This window comes from Barbus barbus (assembly GCF_936440315.1).
Source record: "Barbus barbus genome assembly, chromosome: 45".
NCBI classification, from domain to species: domain Eukaryota; kingdom Metazoa; phylum Chordata; class Actinopteri; order Cypriniformes; family Cyprinidae; genus Barbus; species Barbus barbus.
The window spans coordinates 13,803,502-13,824,123 of NC_136723.1; the positions used below are offsets into that span (position 1 = coordinate 13,803,502).

General features: G+C 39.3%; 1 protein-coding gene across 2 annotated transcripts in view; it reads right to left on the bottom strand.

Annotated features, from left to right (window-relative positions):
- Positions 1-20,622, bottom strand: part of kdm6bb (lysine (K)-specific demethylase 6B, b) — a 36,175-nt gene that overhangs the window by 7,814 nt on the left and 7,739 nt on the right. The window contains exons 1-11 of one of the 2 annotated variants that reach the window (XM_079408611.1): positions 13,139-13,524; positions 6,567-6,649; positions 6,340-6,463; positions 6,153-6,233; positions 5,380-5,575; positions 5,079-5,276; positions 4,718-4,852; positions 4,167-4,517; positions 1,354-3,845; positions 810-936; positions 507-612 (exon numbers count right to left, since the gene is read on the bottom strand). In XM_079408611.1, coding sequence (XP_079264737.1) covers positions 507-612; positions 810-936; positions 1,354-3,845; positions 4,167-4,517; positions 4,718-4,852; positions 5,079-5,276; positions 5,380-5,575; positions 6,153-6,233; positions 6,340-6,458 — 3,805 coding nt within the window. In that variant the 5' untranslated portion in view covers positions 6,459-6,463; positions 6,567-6,649; positions 13,139-13,524. Of the gene's footprint in view, positions 1-506; positions 613-809; positions 937-1,353; positions 3,846-4,166; positions 4,518-4,717; positions 4,853-5,078; positions 5,277-5,379; positions 5,576-6,152; positions 6,234-6,339; positions 6,464-6,566; positions 6,650-13,138; positions 13,525-20,622 lie in introns of those variants that run through there. The other variant, XM_079408610.1, reaches the window with a different exon arrangement.

The following is a 20,622-nucleotide window of genomic DNA, read 5'->3' on the forward strand; positions in this document are numbered from 1 at the left end:
TTTAGTCATATGACACCTATTGAAATGATGATAGATATCTATGTTTACAGTGGTATGTGCCTAATATATGATATTCACTTTCATAGTGTTGCAAATGGTAGGATAGATGTTACTTTGCACTATTTCTGTTCATATTACATTCCAGCTAAGATCAGAGAAAATTAACCCACAACTGCTGCCCTGCAGCAAAACATGAGGACAATTGCATTTTAGATCATACATGGAATAATGGAGTGCGCACTAGACACACCCGTAAGTGATGGAATTTTTTGCTAATAAACTGACCATGGCAGAATAATAGTATGAGAACTTTTGAACTATTGTATATCTTCTTATATTACTGTATATCTCACCAAATTGTATTACATTTTATGTGTGTGCAATAAAATGATTTTAGTGTTTCTTGACATTTCAGTGTGGATAGGGAAACTTTTGGAAAACGTTTTTAAATGTTTTCGTATTAATGTAGACATAATGTGTGTGTGTGTGATATTGTATTTTCTTACTGAGACGGAGGGATCCAGCCAGTCCTCTGATGACAGTCACAGCATTTTTAGGGTCTGTGCAGAATTGCAGCAGTACCGGAGAAAAGGCATCTCTTTTACTCTCTAGCTACAAATATAAAAACAGACACAAAGTCAAAATAACAGGCATCAAACAGGCAACTTAAATGCTATTGTTTATCATTACAGCAACGATAAAGACCTCTAATGTATCCATATAAACTAATGTCTGACAGAGCATATGATTACTAAATTACAGTACTTTATTAAACCTTAAGCCTTATGAACTGATTGGCCTCAACTCACATAAATGCTCGGTGTTGGAGGGTTCAGTTTCTCTCTGGGAATAGGAGTCTCAGTGGACAGGTCGGGTTTCACGGAAAACGCTGGAAGCAGGTATGACTCCCGAAACTTGCTCTTGATGTTTGCCCCTCTGTCACAGAAACAGAAAGGGTGTATGTGTAAATGCAGAGAAAGGAAGAACAGAATAAAACTAAAGTAAGAGGCATGGTTCATGTTCCCCATTAAAGTCATAATAATAATCTTAGAGCATTAAACACTGTTATGATGCTAGGGTTACTGCCGTGTGGTTCCCAAGTGGTTCGTTTAGCACTATGGTATGCATTGCTAAGGTGTTCTGGGTGGTCGCTAGGTGGTTGATTACTGGCCCAAGTTAAAAGAGCGCACCTTCAACTCTTATTAGATTCTGTTTTTAGATATGGATCGGGTGCCTTCAATGTCAGACCATGGAATTTAACCTTTAGCGTTATAGCCATTTAGCCTCAGCAAGCACCGCTAATAACTATTAAGTACATCAGAATCTGATGTTTACAGTCAGATGTGAACTTACTGGCAGGCTTGTATGACCTCAGCTGCGCTATTTTTGATGTTGGTGGCATTGAGTGGCATGGTCTTCAGCTCCATCTCTGAGGCAATGAAATTCTGCTGACCTCCGCTCTCAACCCTGACCAAACGGATCTTCAGTTCTTTCAAAGGAATTTTAGACAACTCCTGCAGATTAAGGAGATTGACCCGGGCCAGCAGCAGAGCCCTGCTGGAGGGTGTCACATTAACAGAGGTTTGTGTGTTGGTTGTGTCAGATGTAGCTGCTGTGGCAGATGCATCAGCCTTTAGTGTGTCTTCTTTCATGGTCTCTTTTGTAACGTTTGTCTCTTTTCCTCTCTTGACTTCTTTAGATTCTGTTTCTCCATATTTCAAGACAATGTTTTGGTTTTCTGGGACAACCTGTTTGTTCTTGATTTCCACCAAGTGCTCATTTAAACCTTCAGAAGATGAATCCTTTGTCTCGGTCTCATCCTTCACTTTTTGCTTTTTATTCTCTCCTCCATTACTCTTTTCGGGATCTTCTCCTTTTACTTTCCGACCAGCTTTTCTTGGAGACCTCACTTGATCTTTCTGTCTGGCCCTATCTTGTTCCTTTTCTCTCTTAGTAGATGTGGACCCGCTGACTTTCATAGCCTTTGACAGAGGACTGGAGTTTTGATTGAGCAGTAGCTCGCAGCTTTGTACTAGTTTAGCCTGCAGGGTGGCGGGAGACATTACAGGTTCCTTCTCTTCCAGTGAAGTGCAGGTTGGGTCTTTAGCTGATTCAGCTACTTTGATCTCCATTTGTTCATCCATCTTCTGCACCTCCGTTTTCTTGCTTTCTTCTTCTATTTCTTCCTCTTTTGCATTAGTTTGCATTCTTTCTTCCTCTGTTTCACTCTCTTTGTCCTTCTCTGCAGGCTGGATCAGTGGTGGTGTGACCTGATCTGGGATTTCTGTGATTGGAGATGTGGCAGGTGGACTATGCTGGTCTGGAGGGTGGATCTCAGGACCCAAGGACAGAGATGATGAGTATTTCACCCCAATTAATGCACTAGGGGGTGGCCGACCAAATGGCCCACCCCTGTAAGTGTATCTATGACTGCCCATTGCTGAGGTTGCTGATTTGAATGTGTCCATTTGGTGCAAGTGTGGTTTGTTGGGCTCAGAGCTGTTTGATGCATCAGGACTACTATCTTTCTGCTCTCCTTCTCTCTTTTCTTCATCTTCTTCCTCAGTGTCCATTGCTTTAGAGGACTCAAAAAGGCCGTACAATTTGGCCAGGTCATTATGGTAATAGTTGACTCCAGCGTTGATCTCCACTGGGTCTCTTAGTGGAGATGAGTGTGTTGGACTCGGTTGTAGCACGGGCCTCCTCAGAACTCCAATCATATCTCCCTCTTTACCTTCCTCATCATCATCACCTAAGTCCGACACTGGCGAGCCCTGCCAGCTCAGAACAGGTGGGCTTGTTGGTGGGTCCAGCCTTAGGAGCTCCTCACTATAGGTGCAGTGAGCAGGGAGGAGGTCTGGGGCACTATGTAGCCCTAAAACACCCTCTTTGCCTCTGATGGGTTCTTCCTCACAACTCGTAAGAGTAAGTTTGGACCTGTTAACATCATGGGCCTCTACACTATCATCATCGCTAGTGTCTACATGTTCAGGCTCAGAAGATTCTGATTGGTCGTCAACCTCTAAGGCTTTAGTATTGGCTTCAGGGGTTGATTGGCATGGAGAACAATGGTTATTACTCACAGGAGCAGATGTAGAAGTTGGGATGAACCCTGAAGTATGTCGAGAGAACTCTTCCTCTCTGTGATAGAGATGAAGTGGCTCAAACAGTAAGTCATCCAGGAGATGTTCAGAATCACTGGGATACAATCTTCCTAAATTGGGAGATGCTGATTTCGAAGGCGTCTCACTCATCCTGTCTTCATGCATTCCTTTTTTCCTCTCCTCCTTTGCTCTTCTTGTTATCTGTCCCAACTGTCGGCCATTTTGGTGTATGTTCTTCTTATCATGCCCCTTTCTTCCATCCCTCATCTTTTTCTTTTTCCTGTCCTCCATTTTTTTCTCCATCTGTTCTCTTGTATCTAACAACTCTCCTTCCTTCTTTTTCTCCTTCCTCCTTGAACGCTCCTTGTGCCTCCTCTTGGCCTGAATGTGTTTCAAGAGTTCAGTGTCCAGCTTGCTGAGGGAGCTCTTGTGGGTGGATTTGAATCCAGTCTGGTGTTTAGAGTGTTTGCTCTTTTTCATTTCTGACTTCTGTCCTCTCTGACCTCTGTCTGAGGTTTGCGTGCTGGGTTCAGAAGGGGAGACTGAGTCTCTCTGATTGTGTTTCTTTAACCCAGTCTCTGGGCTCCTCCATTCTGAACAATCTGTAACTCTACCCTCTACACTGCTGTATGACTGGATGGGACTCCGTTGGCGGCTAATATGTTTAGATGCGCTTGGCCGTTTTCTGTCCCCATCCATAGATTCTTGAGATTCCAGGCCAGAGGTGGTACGAACCATCTCCTGTAGAGAAACAAATGCCCAAACATTTCATAAGTTTATACTAAAACAAAAGTGCAGCTCGATATATGTGAATTGCTTTCTGAAATGTAATGTTTGGCTTTTACTGATAATTTATATGGACTTGATATTTAATTGATAGCCTTGTGTTGCCAGACTTTTGACTACTGATAATAAGTCTTGGAGCTTATTCTGGCCAAGAACGCCCACTTATACAGTCTGTGGGTGTGTTGTCTGAGGCTGAGACTAGTTCTTTGAACACTGGGCATTATATTGAAAGGAATAGTTGACCCAGAAAAGAAAATTCTTTCTTCATTTACTCACAATACTGCCATGTTTTCCCAAGCGGCTCTGTGTTTTCCAGCCAGGCTGTGCTGTGTTGTGTCTGGGCGGAGGTACTGAGGTGGCTGGGCTGCTGAAGGGGCCGGTGTGCCTCTGTGGTGGAGGGAGCTGGTGCTGCTGACTGTAAGGCACACTGGTGAGGTTTGCTGGTGATGGGCTATCCCAGCCCACTTTGGCCCCACGGGGATGGGGGCCTGGATGATCTCGGACCGGATGATGGGGTTGCCCCTGTTTGGTGGGTTTCTTGCTGTGGAGGCCCTGGCTTGGAGCACTGGTGGGTGGTGATGGGATGGAATGTGGTCTTTGATCTCTCGTGATGGAATGACTGGACTCCTTTTAAATAAGTGTAAGAAGGATGATCGTGAGCAATACACAGTATATAATAGTTAATTACATATTTAAAGCAAAGAAGTATGTGATTAGGCCTGTTAATGTGTATTGAAGTTATAAAGTGTATAGAGTTATAAACCTTCCTTCCAGGCATATACAGAAAATCAATTACTCAAAAAATACAGCTGAGACTACTGGTCTACCTGAAATCGAGAGGGTGAGGACCTCTTCTCAGACAGGCTCCAGGGCATTGAACTTTTGTATGCTGGGCTCCATGGCCGAGGTGGATGTGATGGAGGGGGACGGTTGATGAAATATTTCTCTCTCAGGTGGAAATTCTGCAGAATTGATCGAGAGTCATGCATTATCACTTAGGGACGTTCTCATTCTGACCAGCAGATGGTGCTTGAGGACTACTGCCGCTCTTTGACCAAATCTTTTTGACTGACATTTCACTTTATAACCAAAAACTAACAGAAAAATAAAATAAAATCAAAATCGTACATGTAAACAGTAGTTGTCTTTTGCACATTCATTTTCAACAAAGAAAAGAACATGACTGACCTGATGTGAGCTGATGCTCCTGCTCCTCTTGCTGGGACAGTCGTCTCGTGAAGGGGATGGTGACATATTGTGAGAAGGTGCTGGACGTTTGAAAGAGGGCCCTTGGAATGTCCTGGACTGAGTTGACTGTGTCCATTTGTCTCCCTGGGTCTGTGGGGGACGTCCAGTGGAACGCTGCTGCTCATGTGGACCCCCATACTGAAACAGGAAATAGCATCAAGTCATTCAGGATATTAAGAGTTCTTTTGTGTTTAGCTCATCTTTGATAGCACTGTATCTCTAGAATTTTGGATGCCCTCACCCAGTGTGGTTGGCTGCTGTGATTGTTGCTGCTAGAGAGGTGTCCTCCACACCCAGAGCTGTAGTTTAGGGTGGGGCGCACTGGATTATGGTGCTGGCTCTGTGTTGGTCCGCAGCCCCTCGGGGCCCTTTGCTCTTTTCCGATGCCTCTGTCTCTGGGGTGTGTGTGGGGCCTGTCCCTGCTGAAACCTGGTGGTCTGTTTGTAAATAAAGAGGTATACTATCATGAATGTTACCCAGCAGTGTTAACATGGCAAATTTGCATATTATCTGTAACATATATCATGCAATATCGTGTTAAATCACTGTACATTGAAAACGTACATTAAAACACCTGGATGGCATGGTAGTAACATACTAGCAACATAAATAGTAACAAGTAGAGGTATAAAAAGTGGTAAAAAACACTAATATATACATTTTTAATTCAAGTTATTATTTATATAATATATACAGCAAATGTATAAAAAAACGATAGTTTTTATAGTATACATTTAATTAATTTCTGTTATAAATATTAAATATTATTACATTCGAACTGTAAAATAATTATTTTATTACATTTTTATTGTAAAATATAACATGAAAATAAAAATATAAAAATGTACATAGTTATAATACATTGATTCACTAACTTATAATGTATGTGCTAAAAATACACATCATACAAGGGTACTAGTCAAGCAGTGACTGTATTGACCATTACCAGTGCAGTACAAGTGTAGGATGCAAATTGGGATTTCAGTACTATTAGAGCACAAAAGAACGACTGACCTGTGGCTATAAGCTTTATTTGGGTAGCTTCTTCCTGCTGTGTAGTTTTGGGATGGGGATTGATAGTTCCCTCCACTGCACCTGAAAACAGAATAACTGATGATTTAACAGCGGTAAGATATGCACAATAAAACAGTGTTCAATTAACGGATGCTACGCTTCTAAATGTGTGTGGAGGATGGATGACCTGGATGGAGGTGCCCAGTGCCGGTTGCTGCCTGGGGCCCATGGTGCTCGATTCGGCCCAGAAGTGGGGAAGGAGTCCCATGAGTTTCGTCCAGAATACTGCTCTGCTATGTGATACATTAAGCCTGAGGCAAGACAAACACACGCACATACAAAAGCAATTACTGTAGCTGTTCACTCGTGATGTACCTTGTTCTGGAGAGAAGAAAGCGTCCTGTGAATACTCACCGCACTGAGGAGTCTGAGAAACCCACCAATGCAGATCTCAACAGAGATCACTACACTTTCCCTCGCTTTCAATTTGAGCTTTTCTGAATGAAAAAAAGAGAGAAAAGATATAACAAGAATGAATAAAGCATTCTTTCATAATATCACATGATAAGAGTAATGTTTTGTGATATTTTTAGAAGAACATTAGTCGAGTGGATTGTCCTTCAATGTAAATCTATGGGATTTTCCATCCATTGTAACTGTCCAACAGGTATCATTCAAGTCCCTATCAAACGATGCAGGACAAGTTGGTTTAATTACAATACTTAGGGTTAGGGATCTGACAAATGTTTAGTCTAAGCAATAGCAACAGTCATTGCACAGGAAGTTAGACACATAAAGACAGACGGAAATCAAGTGAGGGAGGGGACAGCAGACAGGAAATCTTCAGGATGTGCTTTTGTAAATGATGGTCAGTATCCGTTTCCTGAGAGAAAAGACAACATGGCTCCATGGTAGCCACAAGTATGCTAACTCTATAGCATATTTGTGGCTACAATGAATAATGTGCTGCATAACATAACACAACCTCCTTAACTGTCAAAGAAATACATCTCATTGTGATCTCCATGTCGCCCACACACATTTGAAGATTTTCTAGCACCTGACTGACACTTCCTCTAGATTTGACAGAGGCAACAGATCAAACGTGCAACGCTGGAACAAGTTCAACCCAAAGCATATGCAGCAATCCACAGGCTCCTGCTCGTCTTATCTCTGCCCCCCACGCTCCACCCCACCCACACCAACTGTCCTTTATCATAGGAAGAAGCGTAACAAGTGTGCGAGCATGTGTGAGGTTAAAGGAGGCCATTTGTGCTCTTTTTGGTCCATGAATAGCTCAGCTCTAATACTGTAAAACTCCAGTTGTGCGTTCTGGTTCAGGTCAGGACAGAGCAAGTGCAGGTTCTTTGTGTTTGTTAAAGGGTGTTTCACCTCTTATCTGCATCTCATAATAGCGCATTTAACACATACTCAGTTGAAAACACACGCTTGAACTTTGACACATTTGCTAGATGTACAGGTATAATAAATGAAAAGCATTTGTAGGTTTCTTTCTCACTCGTATCTCTCTCTCTCACACACACACACACACACACATTGCCATAGACCATCTATTATGTTGAGAGCTCTTGTTTCTCATAAACAGCAAAGAGATTAAATGGAGAACACATGGAGATTTCTGCCTAGAAATGTCCCATGCACATTCTCTAGAACTTTAAAAGAGATCTGAACAATAGGCATGTTTTAATCCATATTGTAATGCACATTTTCCAGTATTGCATAAAAAATGCTGGACTGTAAAAAAAAATAAAAATTAATTAGTTAAAAAAAAAGGGGCAAAAACATGTACGCTCACTTGAGGTTGTTCTTTTTCACAGTAAGAAAACATTCGCCCAAACTACAAAGGAAACACATTTACTGATGTTTACATTCCTAGATGTCATGTGACTGCGTCATGTGAAAGTCATGTGACTGAATAATTCATATAAATGCTTGATTTAGATTAAAGTCGAATTTTCTCTTATGTATGTGATGGATGCTGGACTTCTCCAATCATTTAGTCCACTTAACCCCCACCCCTTTCTTACAATCGACATTCCATTTTTTCTTCCGATAATTTGTTTCACTTAAATGTTCATCGCAATATGGAAGAAAAGATCTGTCACTACTTCCGTTCATCCTGACTTTAAAGGAATAGTTCACCCAAAAATGAAAATTATCCCATGATTTACCTACCCTGTAGCCATCCTAAGTATATGACTTTCTTCTTTCAGCCAAATACAATCAGAGTTGAATTAAAAAAATGTCCTGGCTCTTCCAAGCTTATAATGGCAGTGAATGGGAGTCAAGATTTTGGAGCCCCAAAAAGTGCATCCATCCAACATAAAAAGTGCTCCACATGGCTCCAGGGAGTTAATAAAGGCCTCTCTTGTGAAGCCATGTATGTCAGTTAGTGGAAGTTAGAGATTATGGTTTATAAAGGTTTAAATTTATTTTCTTAAATATGTGGGTAGATAGTATTTATAGAGTTGTAACTTTTTAGTTTTAGTTACTTTTTCTTATTTGTAAGTCGCTTTGGACAAAAGCGTCTGCTAAATGACAAAAGTAAAAGTAAAAGTAAAGTAAAGTAAATATGGATATTTTTCTAAAACAAATGCATCGCTTCACTTCAGAAGGCCTTTATTAACTCCCTGGAGCTGTGTGAAGAACTTATGATGGATGGATGCACTTTATTTTGTGTCAAAATATCGATCACGATTCACTGCCATTATAAAGCTTGGAAGAGCCAGGACATTGCTCACTGCATGTCTACTATTGTCTCATTTGTTTTTATCTTTTCTGATTGTAAGGAAATTTAGGATAAATATCTGAGACAAAGCTGATACTTCAACGACTCTTAACTGAGAAGTACATTAAGTCTCCCGAGCTTCGAAAAGCACCTCTGTGAAATGTCCTTTTTATTTGCCAGCGTTCATGTAAGCGTCCTGTCCTATTGTAATCAAATTTAAAGCAGACCAACAATGCACTGTCAAACAGGTTGAGTTATATCAGATTACACAAACCTATCCAGGTACATCACACCTGTTCAGTCCAAACCAGACTCTCACAGCGTGCCTTCACCAGCGAGGATACAAAACACAATGATGCAAGACTGACGTGCACTGAAGTGTGGTTGTGTATGTATGCCAGCATTTTTATGACATGCTGCTAATATAGGTAGCCATGGAAACACAGCAAACTGTTCCGTTGGAAAGGAAGTGGTTCTAACTTCCTGTAAAGATGTGACACTGTTGTGCAGTTGTGGTTGTGACCTCATATACACAGACTGCTGAAAAATATCTCACTTTTACAAACGAGTCTGAAACGTCTTCCCTACATGAATGTTTTCAAGTGGTTCAATTGTGATTGTGGTTGTTATCAGGCCTCATTTGGATGCATGAGTAAAGAGTCTAACATCACATGGATGAGTACAGCTTTTTGCATTACATTCAAATGAGCTGCGATGCAGACAGACAGTTGGAGAATCATCCGAAGAGCTTCCACTCACGCATCTTCCTCTTCCTATAAGCTTTTATGAGTCTCTCCAGTTTCACACACATGCACTTAGATTAAGCAGGAATTGCATTAGAAAATAATGGGCCTAAGGCTGTCCAGCAATGTTCGACTTAAATTTATTTTTATCTCATATCTTGCTCTTCTTAATTTAATCGAGTCCATATCAGTAACCACAGTGATTCTGCTTTTGTATCATAGTTCTACAGGGGTCATATCATATTTTATTTTCTCTGACGCATACTTATAATATTAATCAAGTTTTTTTGCACCAAAAACACTCATAGTTTTAGTATATGTATGTATTTAGTCAATATTGTACTCTCTGGCTGAATTAAACAGGTCATTTTTGCTGTTGTGCCTTTAGGACTCTTATGTAAACTGACTTTTTGCATAAGAAATTAGTAACAGCAGGTATGCTGTGATGACTTATTTAGTTAGTGCGTCCTTGTTTCTTAATAACAGCCTACATTACATTGTGAAACATAAAAAACATTTACAGATACTAAATTTGCAGCATGAACTGTTATAATCGGACTGAAATGTTTAGGGATCTTGTTAAAAATAAACTTATTCCATTTTTTCCTAATGTTGGGATTCAGAAGGAAATGCTACGCCAGAAAGAACAACAACTTTGGCAGACTTTCCTACATTTAACTCATTTTCATTAACATTTCTTATTCTGGTATCTTGGAATAATAGTATACTTCCTCATAAACTATTGAATGAACTCGGGTTTTGACAACTGAAATTTTACAACAAGTCATTTTGGATGATTATTATTTGGATCTGTTCCAGTTCCATAAAATTTAATGATATGAGCCTTTTAAACCCCCCATACAGAGTTTGATACTCTATAGAAAGCCACACAGTCTAGAATCCACATTGATTATGGTGACTCGAAATCTTCGCAAAACTCAACAGTAAAGCCAGGAATCCAGTTGAAAACAAAGAGTCTACGGACTGTCCATCTGAAACAGATATCTCATGAAAGCAGAGGGGAACCACAGCAGGAATCAAACAACCGGAAAGAGAGAGGAAGAGTGGGAAGGGAAAGATAGGGGCGCCACTGCTGTCGGGAGCAGCGAGATTGTGTTATGGACTGATATATGAGAGAAGTTTAGACTCAATATTCAGCGAAAAGACCCACGCACACTGCAGATGTAAACAAAAGCAGCTAGGACGAACTGCGAGGGGTTTCCTGTTTAAATAACTAAATTAGATATGTTGTGTGTCTCTAAATCGAAAGCAAAATGCAGATGGTGTTACAGACAACAATCTAAAACGGCATATATTACGTATGAGAATTTGAGGTTTAGTTGATCAGTTTCAGTTTCAGTCGCAGAACGACATTTAGTTTCGTAACCCGAATCAGTAAGACGTCTTTTATTTGCATAAAACTGTTTAAAACAGATGATATTTGCTAATGTGGGACCCTTGGTGTAACCGCATGAATGTGATTCTCTACTATGCTGTCAAATGATCAGCCACACTTTCTGAGAGAGTATTTCTGTCTCTCTGTCTTGTTCTTTCATGCTTAGGTAGTGGTGCCATTGACGCTTACAAGTCGTTAAAAACTTGACATGCTATTGCAGCTGTTGGGGTCATAGTCGGTGGGTTTATGAGTTGATATCCAATCTGAGAGGCAGATATTGACATGTACACATATCTCAGATTACTCTAAATAAACAGAGACTCGCTCTCACATATGAGGTTTATATCAGATCAAGAGTGTGTGTTGTAACAGGCCGGACACTTTAGGTAGCGAATTTAGGTCATTAAACATAGGGCAGCTAGGGACAAACTACTTTGATAGAAAATAACTTTGATGTAAGGTAAGCTTGTGAGAAAATGAAGACTCATAGAATTCTTCTTTTGAAACACACTCACACATATGCACACATACACTCTCAACTCCTGCCTTAAAGGAACAGTGGACCCAAAAATGAAAATTGGTTGTGCTGAATGCAAGTTTGAAGATGCACAATTGCAAATGACTTTGAGTAAGATCATTAACTGTTCCGTATGGCTTTTGCACTACATTACAAGTCTCCTGTAAAGCCACCTAAATAGTCTTCTGTGAAAGTCTTCACAGAAGTAGTCTTTAGTGAGAGGAACTCAAGTTATTTTTCACTATTGCATATCTCAAATATCACTCATCCCTGTCGAATCAATGGATTTTGGTGTCAATGACAACAAGTCTGGCTGAAAGCTTCTTTACAAGACTTTTAAATATGCACAAGTGCAAATGAGATTTGAGAGATGAAGAGTGATATTTTCATTGAAGATGAACTGAAATTCACATTCAATTCATCATACTCTATGCTTTAAGAAGACATAATAGCCATATAGTACTGTATATACCACTTACAGTACTTCTATGACCCTTTTTTGTCACTTTCTGAACTCCCCTTGTCTATATACTGTAAGCTTTCAATATCTGTAAAAGAACGTGATTCTCCAAAATGTATTATTTTTTGTGTTCCACAGAGAACTGAAAACCATTCCAGTTCCAGTGAATTATGTCTAAATTATCATTTTTCTGTGCACCCTTCCTTTAAATGCAAAACTCTCTGTATAACACACTTGGAAGTTTGCAGGAGATCTAAAAGTTAAGCAGATATATACATTACACATTCAACTATTTTCAATTCTTTTACGACTCTTGGAGTTATGCCAATGCTTCCGTCTCTGTTTCTCTTCTCTCTTATCATTCCATCTTCATTTGCAGGTGCTGCTAATGCAATTGGGCCAACAGGGACGACAGGTGACCATGGGGCCCCACAGGAGGGTAACATAATGCGTGCATGTGGGTATTCTTCTGCAGATAACAAACTGAGGAAATCTCTCTTGTGCAGAGAGAGTTATGGGTGATACTGCTCGTGGGGATTCAGTGCAGACACACACATACCGAGGCGGTGCCTTTTATTAGATCTGTGTTGAGCCATAATGGCAGAGATCAAGATCGCCAGCTATAATAACCATACTTCCTGTACAAAAGTATTCAGTAGAGACTGGCTTGCTATTGTATTACACATACATACACACACACACACACATTATGTACAGAAGGATCTTCTCTACAGCTAACTTCACAATTTACAAGTTGTAGAGACTTGCATGGGATTTATTGCAAAACATTCACAGTCAGTCACATTATTGCACAAAGAAAAGGAAAAGAAACCACATGGAGCACAAAGACAGAAAAAGTGAGCCGGAGGGGCCGGTATTTAAGTGGCATTGGAGGGGAGAGATGAGTGTTTCTCTCCTGAGATGCAGAAGCGTTCTTACCTTGCAAGTCAGAGAGGAAGAGAAGGGCACTGCTTCCTGTTTGCCCACTGCATGAGCGCAATGCACCTTTAAATGTTTCACCTTTTCCTTTAAAAGTACCAAATGACAGCTCTGACAAAACGCGCACTCATGCACACACACACACTCACAATCAGACAAAAGGAGTGAGAAGATTTACTCACGAAATGCCACTGAAAGACAGGAAGTGAAGTGAGCTTCTATTGTCAAAAAGGCGAGTGTGCCTAGTCCATTCTGTCTCGTCCTTTCTTACCCCTCTCTCTCAACACACTCTCTCGGTTTCTCTCACATTTGCACCCTCCTCTCCAGCCTTCTCCTTCAGCAGACAAAGAAAGGGAAGGAATTGTACGAGAAAACAGAAAGAGAGAGAGAGAAATAGAGGGAGAGACAGTGAAAGAGGTAGAGAGTGGTGTTGAGAGAAGATAGCCCAACCCCCTTCTACCAACCAGTCTGCTTTCATTTCTTTTCCTTTTTTTTTTGCTTTTCCCTGTGCAGCCCCTCCCCCACCTTCCCTCTCCATCACGCCATCCTCATTTCTCTCTCTCTCTCCACACCTAAAGAGTACAGTATGTGTTTCCAAGGTAACCAATCATAAACTCTGCTCACTGCACATCAGCTCAACGCTACAGAAGAGGTTCTGAGCTCAAAACAGCGATCTCACCTGAGAAGAAAAACACGTGCAAACATGGAGTACATGAGAGTTCCTGAGGGACATTATGTGCACTTGAGGAATTTGCATGGCTGCTTATGAAGATTTATCTGTCTGATTCACATTGTCTGATTTATTTTGTAATTTGTTCAGTGACTTAAGATATGAGGGTTTGCATGTTGATTAGATGACTTTCCGTCTTTTGCATGTACCACATGCATACCTTGCAGAGTAAATAAGATTTTGTTCACTTGGAAGAAATTACAGTTGACTGACTAGAAACAAAACATTATAACTCTTATTGAGAAATGTAAAGAAATGTGTTCTTATTGTAATACATTGTAATCAAGCATTTTATGTCCAAAAACCTACTCTATGCAAGTATGCGAACACAAGAACCTTAAACGGATAGTTCACCCAAAAATGAAAATTCTGTCGTTAATTACTTACCCTCATGTTGTTCCAAACCCGTAAGACCTCCGTTCATCTTCGTAACACAAATTAAGGTATTTTTGATGGAATCTGAGAGCTTTCAGACCCTCCATAGACAGCAAGGGTCCTTACACGATTAAGGTCCAGAAACGTAGCAAGAAGATCGGTAAAATAATCCATGTGACATCAGGGGTTCAACTGTAATTTTCCTCTGCGTCACCCTAGCGCCATTTTGGAGAATATCCGCTAGACGGAAACTGCATACGCTCTTCTGTGTAAGCCGCATACCGGATGCACTGTTTTCATTCAAATCAAAGCATAAATATACGTAGAAGACGTATCCATGGCCGTGCGGCTGACACAGAAGAGTGTACACAGTTTCCGTCCAGCGGATATAATCCAAAACGGTGCTATGCAGACGTAGAGGAGACGAACTTTTGAATAAAGCCATTATTTTGTACAAAAAATATTCTCGTAGCTTCGTAAAAATTACGGTTAAACCCCTGATGTCACATGGATTATTTTACCGATCTTCTTCCTACATTTCTGGACCTTGATCGTGTAAGGACCCTTGCTGTCTATGGAGGGTCTGAGAGCTCTCAGATTCCATCAAAAATATCTTAATTTGTGTTCCGAAGATGAATTAAGGTCTTACAGGTTTGAAACAACATGAGGGTGAGTAATTAATGACAGAATTTTCATTTTTGGGTGAACTAATCCTTTAAATATTGTTGCATTCCAAAATGTTTCAGAACATAATTTAGAATGCATCACAAATACACTTTAGCTTTCCTTGAGGAATGGGCTCTATGCATGGGACGTAGCCTATACATTTCCGGTTAAACCTCAGGCCACTTAAAAGCTTCCGGTCTGTATTCAGCCATAGCGTGAGTGCATTACCAGTCTCCATCTTTTGTCAGTGAACAATTAATATAAACTAATATTTATAAATTGTATTGATAGAACCACAGTAAGAATACCACATAAATATAATACAAAACTTATTTAACGAAGAGTTCCATAAAGTTTAAACACCCGTGAAGGTGGTTTGTCCAGCTATTGCTGTGTTCTGGTTTGTCCTAGCAACATCCCCTGAATGAAGAAAATCGCGATAAGTGGTTCTACATTAGGTAAGACCTAATAATTTAGTATATTACTGAGCACATTGAATGCCTGTGAATAGGGTCGCTGTGGTTGCCTGTTTATTTAAAACCTCTTTTGTGGGTCTGGGCCGAAATAAAAAAATAAGTACTTGCATGTCAATACATTACAACCATACATTTTTAAATTTAACCTTCTGGTTCAGTGTAGACAAACTAACTTGCATTGTTATTCGATTTTGTGGTATGTATATTCTGAAAACATATCTCGCATCGCATCTAGATTTGTGATTTGCACCCAATGGACTTTTGGAGACTTGGTGAACCTGCATGCCACAACATGGTTCGTGTGACCCAGAGCAAGGGACATCTATAACGAGGAGTGAATTTGGAATAACATGCAATGCAATGGTAAATATTGATATTGTATTGTTTGGGACAGAGATAGAAAATAAATGTTATTTATATTTATTTTTCTCTCTTGATGCACACATGCGTGATATGTATCATAATTATTTAAAATGTATTTTGACAGTGTCAGTCTCTGCAGCCCATTGATGAGTTCTTCCTCTTCATGGTCCACCTTTCAGCGGTCTTCCACAGAGAGATCTGGCCTTACACAATGTACTTTAATTAATGTGTTTTTATTTGTACTGTTATATAAAATGTAAATTGAATGTAATGTAAATGTAAATATAAATATATATATAACTTCAATACTGTTTCTCGCTCACCAGTGTAATCTAAACATGTAAATATAATAAATATTGATACCATGTAATAAGTAACTTTGATACAGTATAATGGTCATGTAAAATACTAAATAAATATGATAGTGTTATAGTCTTTTTTTTTAAACACTTCTGCCACTCGAAGGACAGATTGGTCAGGCAGCTCGCTGCGTTCTCCTGAGGAACAAAAAACAAAAACAAAGGTATAGGGTAAATTGACCATAAAAAATGTGGCATACATTATGAACAGTACCATAATTCCACTATGATTGTGTTTTGTCTTTTTTCTGCAAGGCCTAAACATATATTGGCATGTTATATATTATGAATATAGCAAGATATGAAAAGATAATGTAACAATATTAGACTGTGATACATTTACAGTCTACTCCTACCTTACCCTTGAGTTTTTCTTTCAGTCTTGCAAACAAGACCACCATCCCACTAACAGGCCCTAGCCTGACTCTCTAGGCATAGCAATGGGGCATGTTAATATTATTAATCAAACTTTATTATTTATATACGTCATTCAATAAAGTATTTGATAATTCTCTTACACTTACCATTGTTCTAGGTTTGTGCCAACTCTGCTCCATTTCAGTGCAGTTATGTACAGGAGGAACAATCTGTGCAGATAATTAAATTGGGTTACATATTGAATTAAATTCAGATGCATTTTGAATTACTTTCAGTTGCTTTTTAAATTGTTACATTGTAAATGAACATATATTTTGAATGGAATTATGAATAATTAAAAATCTATATAATATTACAAACACAATAAACTGTGTATTCAGTAATATTTAAAAGGATGTCCCTATCCCTTAACCTTTTCTGATCTTGTTTGCTTTTTTACTGAACAGCTTCACCATGTTTGTGTTAGGGGTCCCTGGACAACTGCTACATTAAATGTAAACAATCAATTCAAGCTTCAGGGTACAGATTATAAAATAACTGTAAATATAAGTATAAACCGTCAGAATTAAGGTGCTTTACAATTGATGGCAATCTAAAAATAGGTACTGTATTTAAAATGTTTTATAACAAGTGAAGACGTTCATCACAGCAAACACCTATCAGAGCCACATGACAAATGCAAACAAACGTGGATTAACTTCCCGGAAGCTCTTCTGTTATTGCTACCATCTCTTAGGGGTCATGAAACTTAAAACTGCAGTCCGTAATTTTTTTGGTTAAAAATTATACAAAATCAATATTTGAGCAAGTACATAACCAGCCAGTGTTGAAAACTATCGCATTAATTTAGCCTTATTCACAACAGTTATTTTATAATAATATTTTCTTATTTGAGTGGTACGGGTAGGTTTTTGCAGGAAATTTGAGCATGACACTGCGTCATTACGTCATGTCTGTAAACACAAAGAAGTTGTCCCGGCTACTAGGCTAAGCATGTGAGGATCCTGCAGGTGGCGGATCGTTTAGCCGTTTCTCACAGCAGCTAGAATAATTTAACGAGTTTGTTTGCCCATATAATCATTAGGAAATAGAGTAAATTTATTTGGCTTGCTGTCCACTGATGAGGGGCTCGATGAAGCAGCTTCAACTCGAACTCTGATATACCCCCAGGGACTTGATATAAGGTGATTACAAGGGGCAAGGTACCTAAGAACAAGGTGGAGATTGGGGAGGTGGAGGGATGCTGGAACAGCTGAGACTGGAGAGAGGTAAGCAGCTGCTTATATACTCTGGCTGTTGGTTGAAAGATTAGATGGGCTCGCTCCTCCCTAATTTACGTTTAGGAACTTCATTAAATAAATCATTTTGATGGCAGATTGTAATCCAGAAAGGATTATGTGTTTATGAAACACATGTGAATGAAATGAATTTATATTCCAATTTTAAATGTGCTTCTGATTACACATAGCCTTATTACACAAGATTTGTATTTTAAAGAAAACCAGTTCGAAGGGAGCATAATTTGCTTTTTGGGTTAAAAGAATTTATTAATATGAAATTCGAATGGCGTGACAATTAGATTAGACTTTACAGAAATTGAAATCTACATGCTAATACACACTATACTCATAGTCACGCAATGCTGATGTTGTTAAAATTAATAATTTGAGAATAAAGTATAACAATAATAATAATTTGCATGGTTTGATGTGATATAAATTAACCAATCATTAGATTAAATCACCATTGTTAGCGCGATTTATTGAAATGTTTTTTCCTCAGTTGGCCAGAACAAGCATGGCAAACTTGTTACTTAATTGTTCAGATGGCAATATACGATGACAATTCTTATTTGGGTCATATATTCCAAGACGTCCAAGACCTAGAATCTGTGATTGCGAAGTACAGTAAACAGCCACACTGGTGCGATGATTGACAGCAACACATTCACCTCAAAACATTAGATTCATCCGTCCTGGAGCACATCCCATGCAGGGAAGATAATTCCACAAGTAGCTGCAATTCCACGTTTTCAAACAGAGATGGTGACAAAGAGGCAAAACTTACGGACTGCAGCTTTAAGGTCAATGGCGTTTAAAGCTAATCTCTATTTAAGTGCTGGTCAAATCGGCACAAAAGTCATTCAGCGTTATCCAGCCTTATTAGCTAGATTTGCTAGAGAACTATAGCACAATACTCACCCTAATGTTGTCGATGCAACTTGAAACTCTTTAAAATGCCTTTCTCCATTTTGGTGTGATAGCTGGCAGACTCGCAATGCGCTGGACAGCATTTACAATTATCCAGGGAAGTTCTTGTAAACAAAAAATTCATCTTCTCTTCGGTCATTTTGAAAGCTCTTCATTAAGAACAATGGCTTCTGGCACAGCACCGGATGTAAGTAAGGGTCCTGAAGAAAAAACGCGGAAGCGACCGTGCATAGAGCCCATTCTCATTATTGCTACAAAGCACTTCTACAGTTAATCTTCTGTTTCACTACAAGTTAAGCTGATATGGTTAAGCCGTTTTAAGAGAATCTTGCTGGGCAAGTTAGTTTAAGATTGCTACAGTGTCAAGCTAGCTAAATACAATCCAGTTTAATGGCACAGACATTTGAGGGTAACTCTTTTAGTACAGGTATAAAAACAGGTTAAGGAACTGTACACTTGCAGTGGGCTGGCCGAGCATTGGTTTCTGCAATTTAGTACTTTGGAGAAGTAAGCAAGTTTCCAGCCAAGTTCTTGTAATTTACCCTTTCCCCCCCTCCAAACAGTCAATTAGAATAATTTGTTATAATTGGACTTGGATTTCACCTTGTTTGAGGCCCTGTTATAATGTTAACAATTTAAATTGAACAATATTGCGATCAGAGTGTTTAAATCAGTAGATTGAGATCAGATGTGGTATCGGATTCTTAAAGGGGTCATGACATGAGAAATCAAATTGGCCTTGATCTTTTGGCACATTAGAGGTCTTTGTACCATTAAAACATCCTGCAAGTTTCATAGGTTAAAACATCCTCATCATTATAAACAAAATATTTATTCAATCAAGCTCCAAAAATGACTTGTTGGATCTGAGGTGCAAGATAAAGTGAATTGGGTACAAATATTTGCATAAACACTGCCTCCAGAGCAAGCCCCGGCCACTGGCATCCAGTCACCTAACGGCTGACACTTGCCTTGATTATGCGATGCAACACTTGCATTTGGCATCAAAAGCAAATAGAAAATATAGCTGCAAGCAGCAATGATGGGGCCAAGCACATCAGCTAAGCATAGCACGGAGCATCAGAACAACTGCAGAAATTAGTAATTGAAGGCATTTTAAGATTATTGTAGTCCAAATGGCTGAAAAATAATTTAAAACTACTAGTAATATGATTGAATGACTTTTCACTTTTGACCAACAGGTGGCACCGTCATCAAATCGATGTGGTGTGTTCTGTGTGAGGTGACAATGGCACACACAAAGTTTGGTGTCAATATGCCAAAGCATTGCAGAGATACGGCCTCAAGTGTCACTTTGGCATTATGTCTCAAATTCGTTGTTGTGGTATGTGAAAACGGTTTTGTCTATCAACACGAAATCCATAACTTTTTGTCAGCATGGTCTGAAGATGATATGATTCGATTTTGGTGAAAATCGGACCAACGGCCTAGGAGGAGTTCGGAAAAGTAGGTTTTCAACATAAATCAAAATGGTGGAAAGTTTGGCTTACTATGACATAATTGGTATGTGTGTTGTCAGCATGACCCAAGGAATAATTTGAGACCAATTAGAGACCTTCATTGCAATAGGCTAATGCAATCAAAAGTTATTTGCATTTTTGTAAATTTCATTATTAATAATTAATGAATGGTTTATTACTCTTGACCAATAGGTGGCGCTGTTACCAAACTGACGTGACGTGGTCAGTGTGAGGTGACAATGTCACATACACATTTTACATTTACATTCTACATTTAGTCATTTGGCAGATGCTTTTATCCAAAGCGACTTACAATTGGGGAATACAAAAAGCGATTAATCTTGAAGAGGCAATCATTTTGGTGGGAATATGTCAAAGTTTCGCTGAGATACAGCCTTAGATGCAGTTTGGCATCTTTCAAGCAAATTCATTGACGCGCTAAACAAAACCCGTTTCATATATTGACACAAAATCCATAACTTTTCGTCACCATGGTCTGAAGATGATCAGAGTCAAATTTGGTGAAAATCGGAATAACGGTCTAGGAGGAGTTCGAAAAAGTAGATTTTCAACATGAATCAAAATGGCGGACAGGAAGTTCATCCAATTATGGCAAAATTGGTATCGA